Raw genomic sequence first — 24969 nt, forward strand, 5'->3', positions numbered from 1 at the left:
AAAATGTTGGAGGCAAAGCGCATTCCATAGCATCAAAGAATCAAGTGATATATATACAAATTTTCCAATCTACATCTCCAGGTAATATACTGGAATTTGGCTTTCTATCACTGTTGTATCAATGCATTTCATATTTCTACATTTTGATATAATGTTTTTGATTCAGCTTTGAAATGGGCTCAAGTTGTCAAGTCAACTTTCAGGATAACAGGACAACATTAATGTGGCCTGAAGAACTGGAATCCAACTTCTGAGGGAATTGCCCAACAGCTTTTAATTAACTAATTAGTTTTGTGCCAGTACAAAATGAACTCTCAACTTTGTCCCATTTTTCTAATTATGCAATGCAATTTGGCTTCTTTGCACTTTTTAAGTGTTTGTAAGTCTCCCTTCTGTAAATTCTTCATCCTGCATTTTTAATTTTATTTTCAGTTTTGTAAAATACTTACCAGCAAAATTTTCAGTTATGAGGTTTTATTATTTGGGCATAGTGGACACTATTTCTCTTTGAACAGTTGTACGAAGCCACTGAGCAGTTGACTATGCTCTTCTTAATATGATATCAAATGAAATTTGCTTCATGCCTGAAGGCAATTACCCAATTTAACAGCAAGATTGCTCACTGGAATTTGCATAATATTCTCACTTCATCACCTATCAAACTGGAATCAGACACTATGCATATTAGAGAGACTGCATGCAGAGAAAAATGAATAATTAGATTTAAGCAACTTATGGAAGATAAGGGGAAAATACCATGTTTGAATCCATGAATATTTGCAGCTTTATTAAATGACTTTTGACGGTGGAAAAATTTCATAAGATCAAATATATGAGCCCATGCCTCTCCCTTAGTGAACAATAAAAATAAGTCACTCTTATAAAATGCTTTTATTGTTGCAACCAACACAAAAATGCTCCACTGAAAGGTAATCAGACAAAATAATGCTGAGCCATGGAAGTCATTATTGATAAAGGTGACCAAAAGATGTCCTAAAAATTAAAATAAAAATAAAATTTGGTGAAGATACGCAGAAAGTCAGGCAGTATTTGTGGAAAGAGAAAGAGTTAACATTTCATGGATAAGACAAAGCCTCCAAAGAGATTAGATTCCCAACAGCATGGAAACTGGCCCTTCAGCCAACATCAACCCTCCAAAGAATAACCTGCCCTATATTTACCCCGACTTGCCAATTTAGCATAGCCAATTCACCTGATTTGCACATCATTGGATTGTGGGAGGAAATCAGAGTAAACCCAGGCGGTCACGAGGAAAATGTGGAAACTCCACAAAGATAGTTGCCCAAGGCAGGAATTGAACCAGGGTCCCTGGTGATGTGAGGCAGCAGTGCGAACCACTGAGCCACTGAGCTACCTGAAATGGAGATGACATTCATAAGATGAGGGTTGAAAGAAGCAGAGATCTAGAAACCCAGGTGGAGCATTTGTAGAAGTGGAAATGTTACAATGATAGGAAGAGCAGAGGCTATAAATAAATACAAAAATAAATATAATACTAAATTGGGATAGCTGGGGAACCTGGTAATAATTTATATTGAATAGACTTTGCAATTCAACATATAGCAATTTATTATCATGTGTATTTTCACAAAACGTACAGTGACAAGTTTTAAAAGTCACTCTACCATGGTGCCTAAATTAATGACAGAAGTCAATAACAATAAGAAGAATAGTAAAAGTTCATCACAAATCAATTAATAGCTCCTGGGTGCAGGGTACCCTGGAAAACAAGGCTGAAACCGTCACACAGGGCTGGACCAAGACTGCTACACCATGCCAAGATTGCTCTGCCATACTGAGATGAGACCTCCATACAGGGTCTAGACCTCCAATGTTGGGCCACTGGAAACTGCCTCTGAAGGAAGAACGAGACCTCCAAGCCAAGATGAATCCTCCCCACCAGCATTAGATCTACAAGCTGAGCTGCGGGCATACCCAGAAACCGCCAAAGAAGACCTCTACCCGAGGGTAAGACCACCCTTCCTGGATAAGATCACCACACAAAAAGACCACCAAATGGGAAACCTCCCCACCAGGCACCAGGCCTATACTGCCACTCTGGGCTGCTGGAAGCCATCTTTCACTGGGCTTTGGCTGGGAGAAGAAGCTTACCGCTGAAGTCATTAAAAGAAGGTAAGGTACCATAATAAATGGAAGCATGTCCATACTACTTAAATAAAACCTTCTCTTTGTGTAATTAATATCGCACAACCAACATATTTCTCTGTACTGTTCTCTTTCATACCCAACATTTTTTACAGTGTGTGTAATTTATTTCATGAACCACGACTTGTGGTGGTGAATTTCCCTTTGCCTCAGCAATTTGGATGTTTTTTTTCAGAAAGAGCAGGGTTGATGGTGAGTCAGAGTTGACAGGGTTAGGGGCAGGTTAGCAGAGTGTTGAGATGGACAATCTCTCTTGACTTGTGGTAAAGGAGGAAGGCATGGACAGTGTCCCATTCTACAGATTTTCCTAAGAATCATAGAATCAGGGAATTTAACAGGACGGAAGGATGCCATTGTATCTGCACTGGCTCCCAGAACAGCTACTCAGCTAGTCCCACTCTCCTGCCCTTCTCTGTAGCCCTCTAACTTGCATGAACTCTTACAAGAAGTTGTAAGCATTGTTAGAAGTTTGGCCTGCCAGTTTGAAAACCCAGTCATCTCATCCTAAGATGGTGGACAAGTTCATGTTACCATTCTGACATCATTACTCATGCCCGACTGCGGCAGAGAAGGTTCCCTGCCCTGGTCTGCCATTAGAAGGCAAGAGTGATACCCTGCCCGTTATTGAGTTAAATACACTTTTAAAAATCCTCATTGTTTGGTTTATTTTCATTCTCCTGCACTGAGCTATTTCTTAATTTTGTTTTAAATGTCATGATTTGGTCACAGATGTTCCCCTGTTTACCATCCCATTTGGTGAAGGACAGAGTACGGCCCCGAGCAGAAACTGCCAAGTCTTAATTCATTGCATGAAGTGTAAACCTAAATTGCGGTTTTTTCTTCTAAAAAAACAATCTCATTAGCTCCAGCTATCTGTGCACTGGGATGTGTTCCTAATTCTGTTTTCCTTGTGGTCACCCTCGAGTTTCCTTGGCTTTGCTGATCCGTGTTTTCTTCTGACAACGGTCTTGGAAAAGATTCCTGCCCACTGAGTCACCAGAGATAAAATCAAAAACACTGAAAGCAGCTGAAGCTAAAACTCTTCAAGTCCCCGCGCCTTGGAGCTCACAGGAGGAGTTCTGTTACTCCCATTCTCAGAACGAAGTAAGTGTTACATCTTTGTTCTTTGAATAGTTATTCAGTATATTTTGATTGCTTCCATATCATAAAGTTGAAATCTTCGTCTCGTGATAATGTTGAGCTGGGGCTAATATATTTCTCTCTTAATGTTGTGTTTACTAGAAGTTCCAAAATGCAGCGAGTCTTGGTTTGTGCGTGTTCCCTCTTGGTCTGTGTCTTGTTGCAGGACTGCAGCCGCGCGGTAAGTGAGCACAATGTGATGGGAAGTGGGTGTGCGTGCTACATTTCTCTTTTTCCAAGAGACTTCAAATTCAAGCATTGCAATCGGATAGCAAAGTACATCTCTCGCAAGTTATTTATTGTATTTATTGGTTAGTTCATTGAACGTCTATAATACAAAAACGCGGTTGCATTGGAAAACCTTCCCACAACACAGAAAGAGAGGATGTGAATGAAAAAAAAAACTGCCAGATGTTTTCTATTGTATTTCTGACCTCGGCCCTGCCTACACCGCCCACATCCCCCCATCCTTTTCCCATCTCACAATTTACGTGAACTTTGCACTTATACACACTCCCGATAGCTTACTGCTTGCAGAAGCGGTGCTGACAAGAGAACTTGTTGAGGAATTTTAAGTACTTTGGGGATAAAGAGCTGTACAAGTGTCAATTTCGCTTTTAGCGATCAGTACGACGCTGAAGGGAACCAATTTGGTTTCCGCTTACGTCGCTGTTTTGTTTACCCCAGGCTGCTATTTTGACAGAAAAATGCATGCATGATATCTTAACAGTTGAGTGGGATTTGAAGTTTAGTACACTGATTCTGGCAATGCCCCATTCTTTTAAAAAATTAGTTTCCTCAGCCATACGTACCAGGAAAGGAATGGTCCATGTAAATTAGAAAGATTCCCCAATGATTCTCACCTCAATTCGACTTTTCCTGTTATCCCGGGAACCCATGTAATTACAGAGGGAGAACTTTGCAAAGTTAGCGAGGTTTACAGCTGTTTAATATTAAATTTAAATGCAGTATTATAGACAATTTAAAGAAATATCTAAAATATTCACTTTTTTGCATTTATCATCTTTGAACTAATATTTTAATCAATTCAAGATTCAGAATTACAAAATGTTAGATAATCATAGCCGTGCAAATCACTGCTTATATCTGTCTCAAAATTAAAACTGAAGAAAAAAATGACAAAAAATTGTTGTCCTTTCTGGCACTTTCAAATTTCAATTTTGCAATGAGAAGTGAACATATTTTGCAGCACACATCTACACATACCAGCTGTATTTTACCTGTGATGTGATGTGGCACCACTTAAATTTTCAGATGTAAGCATGGTCTACTCTTGATATGTCAGCACTGTTACTTCTGATTTGGTCGTATAAACTAATGCAAACATCTGGTGATGGTAGGAATTTACTGCAAGAAAGCTGGCCTTTGATTTAAAAGGAGTAGACAACATTCCAGGTTCACCATCCAGAATATGTTTGTCCCCATCTACTTGATAATTTCCTAGGACAATTTGACCATAGAAATACCTCACAATTTTCTAGGGAGATTGTTTTGAAGGTATATATTCTGAAGAGCTTGTTTGATTCCATAGGCACCAATTGACTGTCAACAGGAACAAGAACGACTGAGAGCTCAAGTGAAAGCTCTGGAATTACAGATTAAACAGCAGCAACTACAGATTCAGCGGCTCTTAAATGAAAGGGAAAATATGCGTGACACTGGTGCTTCAGAAGATGATGCTACTAATGATCTCAGAGGAAGAAATCTCTTTGCAGGTCACATATAATTTAGTTTTAACCCTAAGATTCTATAAGCATGAAGTTATGTTGGTAGTCACCAGGATGACACATTATAGAAAGGATATAAACACAGAAGAAATTTATAATGAAAAAAAAAGTGCAGATGCTGGAAATCAGAATCAAAAACAGAAATTGCTGGGAAAATTCAGCCAGTCTGGCAGCATCTGTGGAGAGAAAGCATGGCTAACCTTCTGAAGAAGAGTCACTGGATCTGAAATATTAGCTCTGTTTTCTCTGCACAATTTATAATAAATAAATTGCCAAGCCTGGAGAATGGTAGCTTGCTTAGGCTGCAGATGTTTTCTTTGGAGAAGTGGAGACTGAGAGGTGAATAAAATTCTGATCAGCCTGGAGAGACTGGATTGGAATGATCAATTCTCCTTAGCAAAGAGGTTAATAATGGGAGGCATAGTGAAGGTTTAAAGGGAATTGAGGAATTGGGAAAAAAAACCAAGATGATTGTGAAGTCTGGAACTTACTGCCTGAGGGATTGTGATAGCAAAAACACTTTTTTTTAAGAACTGCTTTAATATGCTGTAATGTTCAAAGCTACAGACCAAGAGCTGGAATGTAGGAGTTGCCTGAGACCTCTTTTGCAACAGACAAATGCAATTGGTCAATGTTTCTGTTTCTAAATGTTAACCTGCAAACTACTGTAAGTTGAAAGAATGAAAACCTTCCCACTGGACATTCTTAATACAAGTCAGATTGCATTTTTCCCACCATACTAGCCAAAAATTATTTCTAAGATCCTCCAATATCTAAGTAACAACTTGCTTGTAAGAGAAATGGAGACTGGATTTAAAGCTTTTGACATAGCAATAAAAATTCAACGCATACATAAATAAAATTTCATGCCAATTGTAGAGAAATATTAAATATTGAATGCTACAAGGTATCAGGTATAAGGTCACTTGTAGCAATGGTAATGTAATGATCGTGTTACTAAGACTAGTAATCCTAATGTCCCAGAATATTACATCAAAGACACAAGTTCACTACAGGAGTTCATGGAATTCAAATTTAATTAATTACTCCATCTGGAATAAAAAGACTCCTAATGATGATCATGAAACTATTAAACGGTTGGAACGAAAGTCTGGGATAATCGCACAGCCAGTCTTACGTGTACTCCAGACTCATAACATATTGGATTCTCAGTCACCCTTTGAAATTGGCTGGCAAGATAATTCACATCAAACTGTGACAGAAAAGTCAAATAAGGAGAGTAAAGTTATATGGACCACCTATCATCAAACTATGCACCAACAATAGCAAATGCAAACACCTGCCCGTTGCCCCTTGAAGAAGAGGTTTCAGACCGACACAGAGATTGAGTGGGCAAGAATCTGGCAGGTGGAATATAATGTGGGAAAATGTGAAGTTGTTTAATATGGTTGGAAAACTGAGAACCAAGTTATTATTTAAATTGAGAGTGACAGCTGAATTCTGAGATGCAGAGGAATTTAGATGTTCTTATGCTCAAATCACAAAAAAATTAGCATGCAGGTGCAGCATGTTACAAAAAGGTGAATGGGATGCTATCCTTCAATGCAAGGGAAACTTAACATAATTGTGAGAATGTTATGCTTCAATAATACAGGGCATCGGTAAGGTTATATCTAAAATACTTTGTGGCATTTTATTCGCCTTATTTAAGGAAAGATGTTAATACATAGGAACCAATTTCAAAGAAGTTTACTAGATTGTTACCTGGATTAAGTGGTTTGTCTTATGAAGATTGGTTGGACAGACTGGTGTTATTTCTACTGGAGTTTATAAGAATGAGAGATTACTTCTTTTAAATGTATAAGACCCTGAATCGTCTTGACAAGGTGGATATGGAAAGATGTTTTCTCTTGTGGGTGAGTCCTGAAGCATTGTTTTAAAATTAAGGGTCCCCTTCTCAGGCCACATGAGAATAGAATATTTTTCTCTCAGAGGATTGTGCAACTTCAGAATTCTCTGCCTCAGAATGTGGTGGAGACAGGGTCATAAAATAAAATATTTTTAAGACCGAGTTAGATTGATTCCTGTTAGGAAAGGGAATGAAGGATATCGGGGCAGATGGAATGTGGCATTTGAAAATTAAATGGATCACTCATGGTGTAATTAAGTGCCAGAACAAGCTTGAGGGTCTCATTCTGCTCCCATTTTGTATGGTCACATGTACTTACTGCTGATTCTCATCATGTTAAACACCATTTGGAAGAAGAATAAACATAACATCATGACTGACTGTACTGGCCAAGTTCTGAAAGACATACCTGCCAGAATTCAGGCCAGCAGCAGGCAGGAAGGAAAAATCTGCTGCCCTCCCCTTCACCAATCTGCCTGTCCATATTCATGACAGACATGGAAGTAATGACCACAACACCGTTCTTGAGCAGTCAAAGCCCCTGTCTTCACACTGATGACATCACATTGAATGTTTCAGTTCTTCACGATTATTGGGTCAAAAATTCTGTTGCATCATCACCTAACCATGGGATCAATCCTGGTTTCAATAAGAACTGTAGTAAAGCATATCAGGAGAAGCATCAGTAAAAGCTACTACACAGGATTACATGTATGCTGAACAGCAAAAGCAGCACACAAACAAAATCCTGAAATAAATCAAAATTCTACAGTTCAACCACATCCAATTGAGACTGGTGGTGAACAGTTAACTAACCAGAGGAGGAAGAGCTGCCAAAAACATCCCATTCTAAATGAAGGGAGAGCCCATCAGTGCAAAGGACAAGACTAAAGCCTTGGAACCATTTACCTCAAAGTGTCAGATAGACATTCCATCCCAGCATCAACATGAGATCTCACTCATTTCAGATGTCAGTCTTTAAACAATTTGATTGACTATATGTAAATTAAGAAATGATGGAGGACATTGGATATTGCAATGGCCATGGGAGCCAACAGCATCTGAGCTGTGGTAAGAAACATTGCAGAACTTCAGAATTAGCTGTAACCTGAGCCAAGCTGTTCCAGTGCAACTACAACACAGCAATCTACCTGACAATGTGAAAAGTTGCCTAGTTAGGTTTTCTGTCTACAAAAGGGATGACCTATCAAATCCAGAAAATTACCATCCCATCAATCCATTTCTGATCAGCAGCAAAGTGCTGACTAGTGTAATTAATACTGTAATTAGCCAGGCTCCAAGAAAGGGGGTGCACAATGTCAATACTTTCAAGAGGATCTATGCTCAACCAGTCAGAACAAGGTCATCCCTGCTCACCAGAAGAACAAAATTGTGAGGAGTTTCTCTTCTCATGAAAGATTCTGTATCTCTCATGCTCTTCCTATCAGAGTTTATCTATCTCCCACATTTACTGCTAGGCTCACATGAGACAGAACCAGCTTATACTTACAGTAGCAACCCGGAAGGTAAATTATCATGATGAGCAAGTCACTGGATTTTCTGTTATTGGCGTGGGCCTTAGGTTGCTGTATATGGATCTGGTACTGGGAGTTTGCTGTTAGCTGAGTTCACAGGGAACATCTGTACAGGGGAGGAAGGAGGAGACTTCAAGGGGTGGTGGATGGAAAGAAAGGAGGAGGCTGTTGGGAAAAGGAGAAGAAGGAAGCTGTCATGTAGGAGCGAAGAAGGAGACTGTTATGTGTTGGGGGAAGGGAAGAAGGAAGCTGGAAGCTGGAAAAGAGTGGGCAGAAGAGGAGGCTGCAAAGAAAGAACAATCAGTAATGGAACACTCAACTACCTAGGAGCCAGAAAGGCTTAAAATCACTAAAGTAATTAACTGCTTGAAAAATAAAAGTGGAATCTCTAAACTGCATAAGATCAGGAGATAATATTTGGGTAATATTTATTGGATGCCATTTTAATTAGCTCTGTTATTTATTAAATTTAATTCTATGGTTAAGACATGAGATGCAGTAAAAAAGATTGCAATTGCCTGGTTAAAATATTCCAACGTTTGGTATATGTGATGGAGCAGCTTTAGTTATGACCTCACCAGTTTGCAGAAGCAGTGTTAAGGGCGACGGTTTTATTTGTGCAAAAGTGTCTGTGAGTTGTTTTAACAAAAATACTTTTATTGCAAAATTATGCCTGTTCTCTTTGCCAATTTAAACACTGCTGTCTAGGAAATCACTGCCTTCTTTGTGTGTTGTTGTTCTAAGTTTAATAGAATTCTTCTAATTTGAGTTTCTGTGTGAGTCAAGTACAGAAAATATTGTTATGATCTAACTGCATCACCAAATAAATGAATTCATGAGACATAAGCACCTGTAAGTAAGAAGTAGCCTCTGCAAATTATAAGAAAAATCTCACAAAGAGCCCTTGTAAAATATGATTCTGCAAAAAGCCACATTCAAAAAATTGATTGCATAATATAAATGACCATGTGTGCAACTGTCTAACAAAAAGATGGTGAAGTGGGTCCTACGAAATCCTGAACTTTCAATGGGAATTATAAATAAAGTTAAAAATCATACAACACCAGGTTATAGTTCAACAGGTTTAATTGGAAGTACTAGCTTTCGGGCCACTGCTCCTTCATCAGATGGTTGTGGAGTATAAGATTGTAAGAAACAGAATTTATAACAAAAGTTTACAGTATGGTGCAACTGAAATTATATATTGAAAAAGACCTTGATTGCTTGTTAAGTCTCTCATTTGTTAGAATGATCATGTTGGTTTCAGTTCTTTCATATGTAAATCCCAAAACTTTCTTAAAAGTTACATTCTCAAGTGAACTTAAACAATTGGTGTCATGTCAGCCCAGATAAGGTATTGAAGGTGTTAGCTCCCTGTGAGGCTGTCTGTGTCACAATGGTCAGACTGATTCTAACCTAAAAAATGGATTTACAGAATCTTGCATGTATTCATGCAGTTTTTCAGCAAAGTAAAACATAATTCTGCAGATTCACCCCACAAACGTATATATATGTGTGTGTGTGTGTGTGTGTGTGTCGGGGTGGGGGGAGGTTATGGGTGTCTGTGGGAGAGTGTGTATATGTGAGTGTAAAGGGGTATAAATCTGTGAGAGGGTGCATGTGTAAGTGTGGGAGTGTATGAGGGTCTGCATGAGTGTGTGTCGGTAGGAGTGTGTGTATGTGTGTGTACAGGAGTTTGTGTGTATGTGTGTGTCGGTGTGTCAGTGTGTAGGAGTTTGTGTGTGTCGGAGTGTGTATGTATAGGAGTTTGTGTCCATGAATTCATGTAAGATTCTGTAAATCCGTTTTTTTAGATTAGAATCAGTCTGACAGTCACACAGGGAAGTTCACACCTTCAATACATTATCTGGGCCAACATGACACCAATTGTTAAAGTTCACTTGAGAATATTACTTTTAAAAAGGTTTTGCGATTTACATATGAAAGAACTGAAACCAACATGATCATTCTATCAGATGAGAGACTTAACAAACAATCCAGGTCTTTTTCAATATATGATTTCAGTTCCATGACATTGTAAACTTCTGCTATAAGTTCTATGTCTTACAATCTTATACACTACAACTACCTGATGAAGGAGCAGCGCTCCAAAAGCTACTGCTTCCAATTAAACCTGTTGAACTATAACCTGGTGTTGTGATTTTTAACTTTGTACACCCCAGTACAACACCGGCATCTCTAAATCATTATAAATAAAGGCTTGGAGTGAAAAAGTAAAGACGTTTTGCTGACCTTATATAAACAGTTCGACTCCACTGTGACTGTGGAATCCAATTTGAGGCACTGGGAGAATGTTATGGCTTTATAGAGTATTCAGAAGAGATCTACTAGAATGCCGACAGGAGTAGAGATTACAGAGAAGCTGTGTTGGCTCTCCCGAGGGCCAAGAGGTCTGTGTAGATTTGCTGGAGACATATGAAATTATGAGGGTACAGAGTAGAGAGCATTTCCAATGGGTGATGGATCGATAATCAGATGGCCCAGATTCAATTTATTTACATTTATTGAGAAATGAACCAAATGAAACAGATGGAAGAGATTTTACAGAAGCATTGGTTAGAATTTAGAATACACACCTTCCAACTATTGTGATAATTACAGTTTCAATGAGTGTTATAAAAGGAATTGTGATGAATATTTGCAGAAGAGGAAATTAAAAATAAATGGAACAAGGTAGTAGTGGGATTAACTGAATTTCCCTTTGAAAGTACTATGGAAGTCTTGGTGGGTTAAATAGCCTCCTTCGCTGTTCCATGACTGTATTCTATTAGATCCAAAACATGATGCATCACAGAAGTTGTTGAAGATTAAAGGGGACCAATATGGAAGAGATCCAAGGTGCCTGGAAACAGAAGAAGCACCAGATCCCATGATTTCTGTCTCTGCCATTGCTATGAACTGGTGCTTACTCATCATTAACGTTGCTCAATGAAGTTTGGTCTGGATTCCATCAAGGTGACCTCATTAGAGTTTTGGTGAAGATTAAACTCCAAAGGTGGGTTCAAATGACATCTCTTGACTTTTTATCAAGTATAGCAGTAAGGATCTCTCGCAAATTTGAAGTCAATGGGGTTTTGAGCAGAACTCTTGGCTAATTGTAGTTATACCTAAGACAAAAGAAGATGGTTGTAATTGTTGAAGGTTAATCATCTCAGCACCAGGGCCTCTCTGTAGGAGTCCTCGGGAGAAGTCCCAGCATTTGCAACTCCTTTACCAATGACCTTCTGCCCATCAGAAGATCAGAATTGACAGTTTCTCCTGTTGATAGTACATTGTTTGATATCATTCGCAATTCCTCAGATACTGAAACAGTTTAGCCCACATGCAGCAAGACTACCTACAAGGCACAAGTCAGGAATGTGTTACTCTCCACTTGCCTCTATGACTACAGCTCCATCAACACTCAAGTTGCTAATGAAGAGAAATCAGACTGTTTTATTGGCATTCCATTTACAACCTTAAACATTAATTCCCTGTACCATGGAAGACAGTGACTGCAGTGTACATGATCTACAACATCTCACCAACACGTCTTCAAGTATATCTTCCAATGCATAACCTGTACCACCAAGAGGGATAAAGGCAGCAAATGCATGTGAACATCATCAATTATAAGTTCTCCTAGAAACCATACACCATCCAGACTGCGAATCATATCACTGTATCTTCATTATCGCTGGGTAAAAATTCTGGAACTCTCTTTCTCTGATGACACTGTGTACTGTTACACAAGAAATCCAGAAGTATAGGGAATGGGAAATGATGAAATTTAAATTCATTTCATGAAATATGGATTAAAAAGCTAATTGCAGTTTTGTGATTACGACTACTATCACTGGTGTAAAAACCCATTTGATTCACAAATGTCCTTCAGGAAAGGAGGCTTTCCATCCCTATCTGATCTGGCCTACATGTCACTCCAGATCCATTGCAAGGTCATTGACTCTTAACTGGCCCCTGATATGGCACCAGCAAGTCACTTAGGTCAAGGGTGATTAGTCATGGGCAACAATGCTGGCCTTAATGGTCTTGCCCATACCCTGTGAAAGAATAACACTTTTTTTAAAAAGTTCATTTATTTGCCCTTATCTCATTAATGAGTAAAGAAAATAATAAGCTACTTAGGCTTTTGAGCATGTATTATCCCAAACCACTGTAGTCAGGTTCACACCCTAAACAGCCATACCCTTTGCAGGTTATCCTCAATGGAGTTGTGATTAAATAGATTATTATTTCCCTCTCAAGAATGAATCGTATCTAATTCCCCTACTGGAAGATTTTCTTTGCTTTGCCACCTCTTCACTGTTTATTTTTTACCAACTGCATCTGTTCTAATTGTCTTTCATGTTGCCTATTTTCTATCCTTCTCCCTGTTTCCCTACACTTATTCTTCTATCCTTCAACCTCCTCCTCAGGAGTAATGCGAACTGATAAAATTCTGAAATTTTATTTTCCATAAAGACTGTGCCGAGATCTACAACAATGGAAATAGACGGAGTATGTTTTATAGAATTCAACCATTGTCATCTCCCACAAGCTTCAAGGTGTACTGTGATATGAGAGATGGTGGTGGCTGGACAGTCATCCAAAGACGGACTGATGGCAGTGAAAATTTCGACAGGTTTGGTCTAATTTTAAATGTTACATAACACGTCTTGAATGTATTTTGAATGAATTAATCTGTTGAGAAAAAGATTTCAAAGCAATAATTAAGTATTAAATGTGCAGCTGTACACTGCATTCAAAGAGCAGGGGACAATGCTTATAATCCTGCTGAGTCTATCCTTTAGAAAACGCTCACATATCATTGACCCTTCTTTTGGTAGAAACGTTCAGAATTCTTTCCATAATATGGTCATTCAATTTTCCATCAAAATTTCAACCTGATGTTGCTGTTCTCAGAAGTTAATATTTTTATGTTACTAAATGAGCTGAATCTTTCATAGTTCATAGGAGTATAATTTTTCTTACAATGTGTTGCTTTGAGGTACAATGTGTTGCTTTGCTCTTGAACAAATTACAACTGTTTTTGTGAAAGGATGTAAGCATTTGAAGTTTACTGAAAATTTAATTGACATTAAAATTTGTTACTCAAAATGTAGGGCTGGAGTTTATGGGGTCCCTTGTGACAGAAACCTGCTCTGAAAAGGGGTCTTCTGACTGACGAAACATAATTACATAACGTTCTCACACAGAGAGGTAGCTGCCCTGTAGACATTTAATGTTTGTCATCTGGAAGGAGCCTTTTCCCAGAGTTGACATTTTACTTGGTCAGCACGAAAGGTCCATCACTGATAGGATTACTGCATGAAGAACTGGAGCTAATGCAGGCTGGGCTACAGCTAATTCCTGGTATCACTAGGGAAAAGGTGGCAGATCCAAAGGGATGAGGAGGATAGGGAACTCAGTTTGAAAGGCCTGGAGATGGCGTGTTAAGTAGGGGAGGTGGTTGCATGCAATCCCCAAAGGATTCCCTTGTCCAACACCAGCCATGCAATGAAAGCTGTTAGATTTGATTTCCTCCTGCCGCGAGAAAAGAACAATGGGAGTGGGATGAGGCACTTAATTGGCCATGAGTTAACCATAAAATGACTGATGCACCCACAAGCCCTGTACAATATCTCAGGTTCTGGTTGGGCAGGCAGTTAGAAGGCATGGCTGTGAACTGTATTTTACAAGCTACCTTGACTTCACATATATTGGCAGGAGAGTGTAATTTTAAAAAACCCATAGAATTACTTGTTAACATGCACAAAATTGCTTTTCATTGAAGTATAACAATTAAATAATTACAACCTCCATAAAGATAAAATGTCTGTGGATTTTGCAGCAAATATCACAATGGGAAAATCCTCTGCCAAATAATCAGAGCTTTTAATAATAAAGAACATGTCACATTATTACATTTCACTTCCACACTGTCGGTATGATACGAGATTTGTGCTTTATGACTGAAAGTCAGAAACAAATGAAGAACACTTGCTTGAACAGTAAGCAAATGTTGTCTGATTTGATCTTAAAGAACATCATTCATCCATTTTTATCAGTGTCTTTTTGAAAGTAATCCATTCAAATTTATGCTGCTGAACTCAGATCATCATTTGAATAGTGCAATGCCTTTATGATTGCTGAGTCAAAATCCTGGAACATTATATCTAACAACTTTACCACATGGGCTGCAGAAGTTCAGGAAGATAGTTCACTGTCATCACCACGTTCTCCAAGCCAACAGTTCCACATTCTGTAAAGATAAGGCTATTTAAAAAAAAAAGTGCCTCTGAAACAGGAAATTACACATAATAGATTCTTGGAGATTAGAAATAAAGGAACATGCAGACCATTGTGAGCTATCAACTCAGTCCCAGTGAAAATATACATCTTAATATACGTAGTAAAGGGTGTGGTTTCAGCCAGTGAAATATATATTATTTATATTGACTGAACAATTCAATAAAAACAGATGACTGTACACATCTGATTGCTTAATCTGCCTGTGAATCTTGTTTAGTCCTTAGAATGGCAAAACTCAAAAAGGCCAATCAAAATCCTCTTTTCTGGGTGTATTGATATTTTTAAATGCACTGGTATTAACTACTTTATTTACTTTGAAGTATCAATTGATGTGAAAGCATCAGCCCAGTTTAATGATTGTACCTATATATTTGAATCAGCTTGCTCACCCTAGTAGCACGATCTAATGCTTCTAGATAACTTCTTCTAACATTGAAAACCAGAAGAAATGAATAAATATAAGTTCATTTTTTTCCAATATTTTTTACTGATTAATTTTTATTGAATGCTGAATCATCTTGTGACACCTCAAATTATATTTGGCTCCTTTATTTCTTCTGAAAGTGTTAATCATTGCCACTAATGAAGCCCCTTGCAACACAACACCGCAGCACTCTTGAAGATAGCTACCTGTCACACTCTGCCCAACCCCCACCACCTCTGCCAGGAGAAATGATAGGGGCAATGTAAATAGCCCAGAATTGTGAACAATCCAAAGTCCCAGCAGAAGTGTTTCTTCCTTAAATTCCTACCTCCCTTCGGTATTTACGTTCCCAAGCCTATGATTCATTTTAAAAATTGTGTTCATAACTTCTAGGAGGTTACTTTTAAACATAATTATTCAATTGATAAGGTGTTTCCATTTCTAATGAATTATGGATATTCAGGATGATTAATAATGAATGTTGGTGTATATTTCATAATGGATGTGCTCACATCAAATTAATAATACATGCATATTCTTGTTAAGCTTGAAGAAATCCAAGACCATTAATGACAGTTCATATTGTTGAGCTTATCAGCAGTTGAATATGTAATTGTGCTTTGTACTAAATCATTTTTCACAATTTACATGAGGTATGGTTTATGGTCCTGAGCATGTAGAAACCAATTAATCCTATTTGAAAGTATCCTCAGCTGAGGTATTCATCAATGACTTCCATTCCTGGTTACTTTTTTCTTATACATGCTTTTGTATTTAATTCTCAAAAAAAATGAAATATAATACATTGCTTTTTTTAAATCAAGAGTCTGGTCTGATTACAAAGAAGGTTTTGGAAACTTTCAATCTGCCAATGGAGAATACTGGATTGGAAATGATAACTTGAATCATCTGACATCACAGGGTAAGTATTCCAATATCTTCGCTATAATGGGCTGTACCAATTTCTAGCTGAAATATAAATTGATCTGACAGGTTACAATAGCTGCAATGACCTCCTGCCAGTTTTTTCATGAGAACAGAAACAAATTTAATGTCTTCAGAGTTCAAAGAAAAGTGAAGATTCTGCACAAAAGATGCCTCTTTGACCCTTCGTCCCATTATTGCTGAAAGATTGAGAGGCACTTAGAAGTTTAAAACTTTATTTTTAAAACAGATTGTGCAGAAAAGCTGGAACCACTAATGCTGTAGTCAGTGCACAGTCAAGGCAAGCACTGTGGCTGTGCCATGAAATGGCAGAAGCACCAGCTCCAAATATTTGAAGATCTTGTCTCTGAAAAGTTTGCTTTGGTCAGAGTGGCTTTCGTGGGGCAGGTGAAAACTCTTGCCAGCCTAGTTTGTCCCCTAAAGCTCTCCAATGCAACATTCAGCCCATCACACTGTAAAATTATAATGTGTTGAGTGTTCAAACGTTTTCATCACAGTGGTGGGAAATAGTCTCATACCTAATTCATTCTTTTTCAGCATTTCTAAATTATCAGATTCCTTACCATCCTTAGGTTCACTTTCTTTTCACATTATGAAGGATATTAAAGCCTCACAAGAAAATAACTTTCAAAAATATCCTTTGTCTTTTTCTAAAAATTTTTCAATCTTGGTCATTGTGCCAAAATGATTAAATTATGTTAATTTTTAAACAAATATCCTTCGTCCATTTTCAAAATTATTTTTGTGATGTGGGTTTCACTGGCCAAACTGGCATTTTTTTTGCCTGTTTTTAGTTGCCTTAAGGAAGTGATGATTGATTCGAATCAGTGCAATCCAGCAGTTTGATGCAACTTTATTTCAGAAAGTAGCTAAAAACAAACCATGTTGGTGTGGGACTGGAGTCACTTACAAGCCAGACAGAACGCCTATTTCCTTCCATGAAGACCATAAGGCATAGTAGTGAAAATAAGGCCATTTGGCCCATCAAGTCCACTCCGCCATTCAATCATTGCTGATGTGCATTTCAACTCCACTTACCTGCACTCTCCCCATAGCCCTTAATTCCTTGTGAGATCAAGAATTTAGCAATATCTGCCTTGAAGACATTTAACGTCCCAGACTCCACTGCACTCCGTGGCAATGAATTGCACAGGCCCACCTCTCTCCGGTTGAAGAAATGTCTCATTTCCGTTCTAGATTGACTTCCTGTAATTCTAAGGCTGTGCCCACGGGTCCTAGTCTCCTCAACTAACAGAAACAAATTCCCAGCATCCACCCTTTCTAAGCCATGCATTATTTTGTAAGTTTCTATTAGATCTCCCTTCAACCTTCTAAATTCTAATGAGTACAGTCTCAGGATCCTCAGCCATTCATCGTATGTTAGGCCTACTAATCCAGGGATCATCCATGTGAATCTCCACTGGACACGCTCCAGTGCCAGTATGCCCTTCCTGAGGTGTGAGGCCCAAAATTGAACACAGTATTCTAAATGTGGCCTAACTAGAGCTTTATGAAGTCTCAGTAGCACATCGCTGCTTTTATGTTCTAACCCTCGAGATAAATTACAACGTTACATTTGCTTTCTGAACCACGGACTCAACCTGCAAGTCAACCTTAGAGAATCTTGGATGAGCACTCCAAGATCCCTTTGTACTTTGGCTTTATGAATTTTCTCACCATTTAGTAAATAGTCCGTCCCTGTATTTTTTTTTTTGAAGTGCAAGACCTCGCATTTGCTCACGTTGAATTTCATCAGCCATTTCCTGGACCACTGTCCTAAACTGTCTAAATCTTTCTGCAGCCTCCCCACTTCCACAGTACTACCTGCCTGTCCGCCTAACTTCATATCATCGGCGAACTTCGCCAGAATGCCCCCACTCCCTTCATCCAGATCATTAATATATAAAGTGAACAGCTGCGGCTCCAACACTGAACCCTGCGGGACACCACTGGTCATGAACTGCCTTTCCGAAAAAGAACCTTTTATTCCAACTCTGTGCCTTCTGTCAGACAGCCAATCCTCAATCCATGCCAGTAGCTCACCTTTGACACCATGGGCCCTCACCTTACTCAGCAGCCTCCCGTGAGGAGAAAGTGAGGTCTGCAGATGCTGGAGATCAGAGCTGGAAATGTGTTGCTGGAAAAGCGCAGCATGTCAGGCAGCATCCAGGGAACAGGAGAATCGACGTTTCGGGCATAAGCCCTTCAGCCGTAAGATGAGGCGTTCTTCCTCCAACCGTCGTTTCGCTGGGGTCTGACGATGGGGGAGTCCAAAGACCTGCATATCCTTGGAGTGGGAGGGGGAATTGAAATGTTGAGCTACAGGGTGGTTGGGTTGGTTGGTCCGGGTGTCCCAGAGGTGTTCTCTGAAACGCTCCGCAAGTAGCCGGCCTGTCTCCCCAATATAGAGGAGGCCACATCGGGTGCAGAGGATGCAGTAGATGATGTGTGTGGAGGTGCAGGTGAATCTGTGGCGGATATGGAAGTTTCCTTTGGGGCCTTGGAGGGAGGTGAGGGGGGAGGTGTGGGCGCAAGTCTTGCACCTCCTGCGGTTGCAGGGGAAGGTGCCGGGAGTGGAGGTTGGGTTGGTGGGGGGTGTGAATCTGACGAGGGAGTCACGGAGGGAGTGGTCTTTCACCTTATCAAATGCCTTTTGGAAGTCTAGATAGATAACATCTACTGGGTTTCCCTGGTCTAACCTACTTGTTACCTCTTCAAAGAATTCTAACAGGTTTGTCAGGCATGACTAAATCCATGCTGACTTGTTCTAATCCGACTCTGCACTTGCAAGAACTTAGAAATCCTATCCTTAACGATGGATTTTAGAATTTTACCTACAACCGAGGTTAGGCTAATCAGCCTATAATTTTCCATCTTTTGTCTTGATCCTTTCTTGAACAAGGGGGTTACAACAGCAATTTTCCAATCATCTGGGACTTTCCCTGACTCCAGTGATTTTTGAAAGATCACAACCAACGCCTCCACTATTTCTTCAGCCACCTCCCTCAGAACTCTAGGATGTAGCCCATCGGGTCCAGGAGATTTCTCAACTTTTAGACCTTTTAGCTTTTCTAGCATTTTCTCTTTTGTAATGGCTACCACACTCAACTCTGTCCCTGACTCTCCTTAATTGTTGAGATATTACTCATGTCTTCCACAGTGAAGACTGACGCAAAGTATTTATTAAGTTCTTCAGCTATTTCTTTATCTCCCAGCACTAGCCTTCCTGCATCAATTTGGAGCGGCCCAATTTCTACATTTGCCCTCGTTTATTTCTTATGTATTGAAAGAAACATTTACTATCATTTCTAATATTACTGGCTAGCTTACCTTCATATTTGATTCTCTCCTTCCTTATTTCTCTCTTTGTTATCCACTGTTTGTTTTTATAGATTTTCCAATCTTCTGATTTCTCAGTGCTCTTGGCCACTTTATAGGCTCTGTCTTTTTCTCTGATACATTTCCTGATGTCTTTTGTCAGCCATGGCTGTCTAACCCCCTCCTGGATAATCTTTCTTTTCTTGGAATGAACCTCTGCACTATGTTCTCAATTACACCCAGAAACTCCTGCCATTGTTGCTCTATTGTCTTCCCCACTAGGCTCTGCTTCCAGTCAATTTTCATCAGTTCCTTTCTCATGCCCCTCTCATGCACCTTTATTTAATTATAACACCATTACATCCAATTTTGCCTTCTCTATTTCAGATTGCAGACTGAACTCTACCATATTATGATCAATGCCTCCAAAGTGTTCCCTTACTTTAAGATCTTTCATAAAGTCTGGCTCATTACAGAGCACTAAGTCCAGAATAGCCTGCTTCCTTGCGGGCTCCATCACAAGCTGTTCCAAACACCCATCCTGTAAGCATTCCATGAATTCCCTTTCTTTGGATCCACCAGCAACATTGTTCATCCAGTCCATTTACATATTGAAGTTCCCCATGATCACCGTGACCTTGCCTTTCTGACATGCCCTATCTAGTTCCTGGTACATCTTGCGCCCCTGGTCCTGACCACTGCTGGGAGGTCTGTACATAACTCCCATTATGTTTTTTTTGCCTTTGTGGTTCCTCACCTCCACCCAAACAGACTCCCCATCATCTGATCCTATGTCATTCAGTGCCATAGATTTAATTTCATTCTTAACTAACAAGGCAACCCCGCTCCATTGCCCACATCCCTGTCTTTTCGATAATTTGTGAATCCTTGGATGTTTAACTGCCAGTCCTGAACCCCCTGCAACCACGTCACAATCATTCATGATGATTTGTGCCGTTAATTCATCGACTTTGTTTCGAATATTACGAGCATTCAGGTAAAGCACCTAAATGCTAATTTTCTTATCCTCATGATTTCCATCATCTCTTGTAATATGTCCTAAGTTATCCTTCCCTTTTGCTTCATTCCTAGTCTGCCTTGAACTTAAACCCTGCACACATGCTAACCTGCTGCTTATCTTTCTCCTTGACTCCATACTCCCTGTTGCTTTTCCTTTCCTTTCCCCAGACTCACAAGTTTAAAGTCCTAGTGACCACCCTATTTATCCTTTTTGCCAGAACATTGGTTCAAGATCAATTCAGGTGGAGACCGTCCCATCGGTACAGATCACCCCGATTCTAAAACTGATGCCAATGTCCCATTAAATGGAATCCCTCTTTCGACACTAATCTCTCAGCCACATGTTTACTTCCCTAATTTTTTTATCCCTATGCCAATTAGTACATGGCTCGGGCAGTAATCCAGAGATTATGACCCTCGAGGACCTGTTCTTCAATTTCCTTCCTAGTACATGATACTCCCCAAACAGGTCCTCCTTCCTAGCCTTGCCTATGTTGTTAGTGCCAAAGTGGACCACAACAACTGGATCTTCTCCCTCCCGCTCCAATATCCTTTCAAGCTGGTCAGAGATGTCCTGCACCCTGGCACTGGGCAGGCAACACATCATGCAGGACTCCCGATCCGGCTCTGTCCCCCTAATTATAGAATCCCCTCTAAAAACTACTTGTCTTTTTGCTCCCCCCTCTTGAATGGCCTTCTGCACCATGCTGCCATGGTCAGCTGGCTCATCCTGTCCAGGGCCCTTTTCCTCATCCATATAGGGAGCAAAAATCTCATACCTGTTGAACAAGGTCAAGGGCTGAGGCTCCTCCACTCCTGAATTCAGAATCCTCCTACCTACCTCACTTACATGAAGATCATTATTAAACTAGTTGGCTTTTAATGCAAACTGACAGCTTCATGAACACTTTTGCTGAATGCATTTTTATTTTCAATATTTATTTTTAGATTGACTTTAATATCAAGTTACAACAATGTGTTACAAAAATTTGAGTTCATTTGATCTGGATTATTAGTACAGTCATGACATGCCCACTCCCCTGCAGTCTGTAGCAACACTGGGCACCAGGACGCAAAGGCACATTTTATATGTTTTTGGGTTGTAAATATAAAAAAAAACATAGAAACATAGAAAACAGTACGAGGAGTAGGGCACTTGGTCCTTCAAGTGTTTAGATTAGACTGGTGCTGGAAAAGCACAGCAGGTCAGGCAGCATCCAAGGAGCAGGAAAATTGACATTCCGGGCAAAAGCCCTTCATCAGGAATAGAGGCACAGAGTCTCCAGGGTGGAAAGATAAATGGGGGCGGGGGGGGCTGGGGAGAAGGAAAATGAGGAGACTGGTGAAGTCCACATTGATGCCCTGGGGTTGAAGTGGTCCGAGGTGGAAAATGAGGCGCCGGGTGGTGAGGGAACGGCGGTGCAGGAGGCCCAAAACCTGCATGTCCTTGGCCGAGTGGGAGGGGGAGTTGAAATGTTGGGCCATGAGGCGGTGGGGTTGATTGGTGCGGGTGTCCCGGAGATATTCCCTGAAGCGCTCTGCGAGGAGGCATCCAGTCTCCCCAATGTAGAAGAGACCGCATCGGGAGCAATGGATACAATAAGTGACATTGATGGATGTGCAGGTGCCCACTTGGTCCTTCAAGCCTGGTTTGTAATTTAGTATGATCATAGCTGATCATCCAACTCAACATTCTGTTCATTCTTTCTCCCTGTACCCTTTGATCCCTTTAGTCCTATGAACTATATCTAACTCCTTGAAACTTGCAACGTTTTGGCCTCAAGCCCTTTCTATGGCATAGAATTCCATAGGCTCACTGACTCTTGGTGAAGAAATTTCTCCTCACCCAGGTACTAAATGGACACCTCAAATGTCTAGACTATGACCCTGGTTCTGGACTCCCTGGTCATCAGAAACATCTTTCCTGCATTTACCCTGTCTAATCTATATGAATTTTAAAAGTTTCAATGAGACCCCCCCCTCATTCTTCTAAACTTCAGTGATTATAGTCCGAACAAATCCAGTCCTAATTTGGAAAGTATGTTCTGCAACGCGGACTATACTTTTGCCCCTGATTATAATTCACCCATCTGTATCCGTTTAGACAATAATATACCTTGGGCAGAAAGCCAGCACTATGCATAGATCAGAAGCTCAGGTGTTTCTGTGAACTCTGGTTGATATTCACTACTGAATTTCATTTATATGTCTTTGCAGGGGAAAATTCAACACCCAATTCAATACATCTGCCAAAATTTTGGGCTTGGGAAATGGAAGGGCAAATTGGGAAGGATCGAGACCTGGGCATTAGTTGTAGGACCTTTGTTTTTCTGTACCAAACCAAAAGGTTTAAACCTTGTTGTTTAGCACCTCTGTATCTTCAGGGAAAAGCTTTACTGGGTGTGCCTCTCATTATGCCACTAAAATAACTCAGTGGTCAGCTATTAATCACAGGAGTCCAATTTAGATTTATTCACAACATTCTATTTGAATCAAATGAGTGCCTTTGTCATCAAAAGAAACATAAACACTCAATGCACTGCAAGACAGGAACAGAACAACAAACACAGTTGCTCACTTTTAACTTGCAATTATTCCCAGCATCCCATTTCCTTTCCACCTAAAGTGATAATTAATAAACAAAAGATGACATTTATTTCCCACTGCTGCCAGAAACTATGTAGATTGGGACTCAATATATATATTAACGATTTTCTTTCAATATTTTCATTCATTTTCTATTTAAAGCATTTTACTTATATGAATATAGGAACAGGAGTTGATCTATCCAACTATCATATTGGTTCCATATCCCTAAATACACCTTGTGTTATATCTCACAGTCAGTTAATCTATATACCTTTAACAGACACAGTATGTAAACATACCTTTAAGAGACATGTGCAGGATATCATCATAGCATGTGACCTGAGGATGTAAAGATCTCAGACTCCATCTCAGCTGTGGTCATTTGAAACATGGCATTCTGATGGAAACAGACCACTGCTTGTAAACAAACAGCTCAATGTTAGTGCAGACACTGAAGTTTCTATGAATGTAATATTTGTATATATTGGTGAGCTGTAAAAATCATCTATTGGATTTTTCAATATTGTGGGATCCCTGACCCAGTTACAAGGATAACATAAGCATCACTGTATCAGATAAAGACACCGTGCTGGATGCAAAATGTACATCACCCTTGGCAATCAAAAATTTTATAAATTGCAAATTTAAAATCATGTAAAATCCATTATAATTATTGGAGGACATTGGAGATACTTGACTTGGGAGAGGGCCAAGAAGTTGATAAAAGCTGCAAATAGGTCTGGGGATTATGATGAGTACTTCATCTCCACATCTCCTTGTCATGCAACCATAAAGACATACAGGTTGTTCTGCTATAACAAGTGTTTCGTTACCGCAAATTTGTTGTAATGCAATTGACGGACTGGGGACACTGTTTCTAAAGCACGAACATTTAAAACATATGTTGGCTGCAACATAATTACATCACCAACACTTTAAGCGCTGTTTTGAAAGTGCAATTTTTCTAAAATGTGAGGGTTTCACAAGAACGCAACCATTGTGTTATAGAAGAACTACCTGTAATAAGTAAAAGCAGGCTTCGGCCATTTGGCCCCTTTAGATTGCTTGACCAACTTCACGCTGCCTGTTAATTTGCAGAATTCCTCGATACAGCTCAAGCCAAATGTGCTATTGGTTACATGCATGCCTCACCAGGCACTCAAATTTATGCCACACTTCAAGTTAGCTTGCAACTCACTTGCATCTTATTTGCTGGAATAGTTTGTTCAGTGATTCTGAATAGGAAGAAGAGTAAATTGTGATGTGACAGTGCAGTGGCATGTTCCCAAATGTTCTGACACGACATTGCAATCCCTGTTGGAAATGGCAGATAGGAAGAGAAGTTTTCTGGTTGTAAGTTTGCTTGCTGCGCTGGCAGATTTGTTTTCAGACTTTTCAGCACGGTGAAGTGCTGGTGTTATGTCACACTTTCTATTTATGTGTCTTGGTCTCTTAAGGTGGGTAGTATCATTTCCGGTTCTTTTTCTCAGAGGATGGTAGATGGGGTCAAAATTGATGTTTTTGTTGATGGAGTTCCGGTTTGAATGCCAGGCTCTAAGAATTCCCATGCGTGTCTCTGTTTGGTCTATCCTTTGATGGATGTGTTGTCCCAGTCAAAGTGACGACCTTCTTTGTCTGTATGCAAGGATGCTAGTGATAGTGGGTCATGTCTTTTGGTGACTAGTTGGTGTTCGTGTACACTGTATAGTCACAGAGGTCAGTGTAGTGATTGTAACAAGTTCAGCCAGGTGGACGTCATAGAATATGTGTTCCCTGATTGGGGCTGTTCACCTGGGCTGATCAGGGAGCACTGGCTGACTGATTAAAAACTTGGGTGTCAGACATCCTGTTCACTCTGCAAGCTGACTTTGAGGGAGCTGG

The 24969-nt window shown here is 39.8% G+C and overlaps 1 protein-coding gene and 1 long non-coding RNA gene across 2 annotated transcripts in view; one reads left to right on the top strand and one right to left on the bottom strand.

Annotated features, from left to right (window-relative positions):
* Positions 1-2108: 2108 nt before the first annotated feature.
* The window catches only part of fgl1 (fibrinogen-like 1), a 34325-nt gene continuing 11464 nt past the window's right edge, over positions 2109-24969 (top strand). The window contains exons 1-5 of the mRNA XM_043690033.1: positions 2109-3291; positions 3430-3508; positions 4880-5063; positions 12963-13122; positions 16041-16138. Of these exons, the coding sequence (XP_043545968.1) occupies positions 3440-3508; positions 4880-5063; positions 12963-13122; positions 16041-16138 (511 nt within the window). The 5' untranslated portion in view covers positions 2109-3291; positions 3430-3439. The remainder of the gene's footprint in view (positions 3292-3429; positions 3509-4879; positions 5064-12962; positions 13123-16040; positions 16139-24969) is intronic.
* On the bottom strand, positions 10805-23498 carry LOC122549870. Its single transcript, XR_006311690.1, has 3 exons — positions 23388-23498; positions 14670-14742; positions 10805-11608 (listed from the first exon to the last, which is right to left on the bottom strand). It is a non-coding gene; the product is annotated as an uncharacterized LOC122549870 (long non-coding RNA).

The sequence above is a fragment of the Chiloscyllium plagiosum genome, chromosome 1 (assembly GCF_004010195.1).
Source record: "Chiloscyllium plagiosum isolate BGI_BamShark_2017 chromosome 1, ASM401019v2, whole genome shotgun sequence".
Taxonomy (NCBI): domain Eukaryota; kingdom Metazoa; phylum Chordata; class Chondrichthyes; order Orectolobiformes; family Hemiscylliidae; genus Chiloscyllium; species Chiloscyllium plagiosum.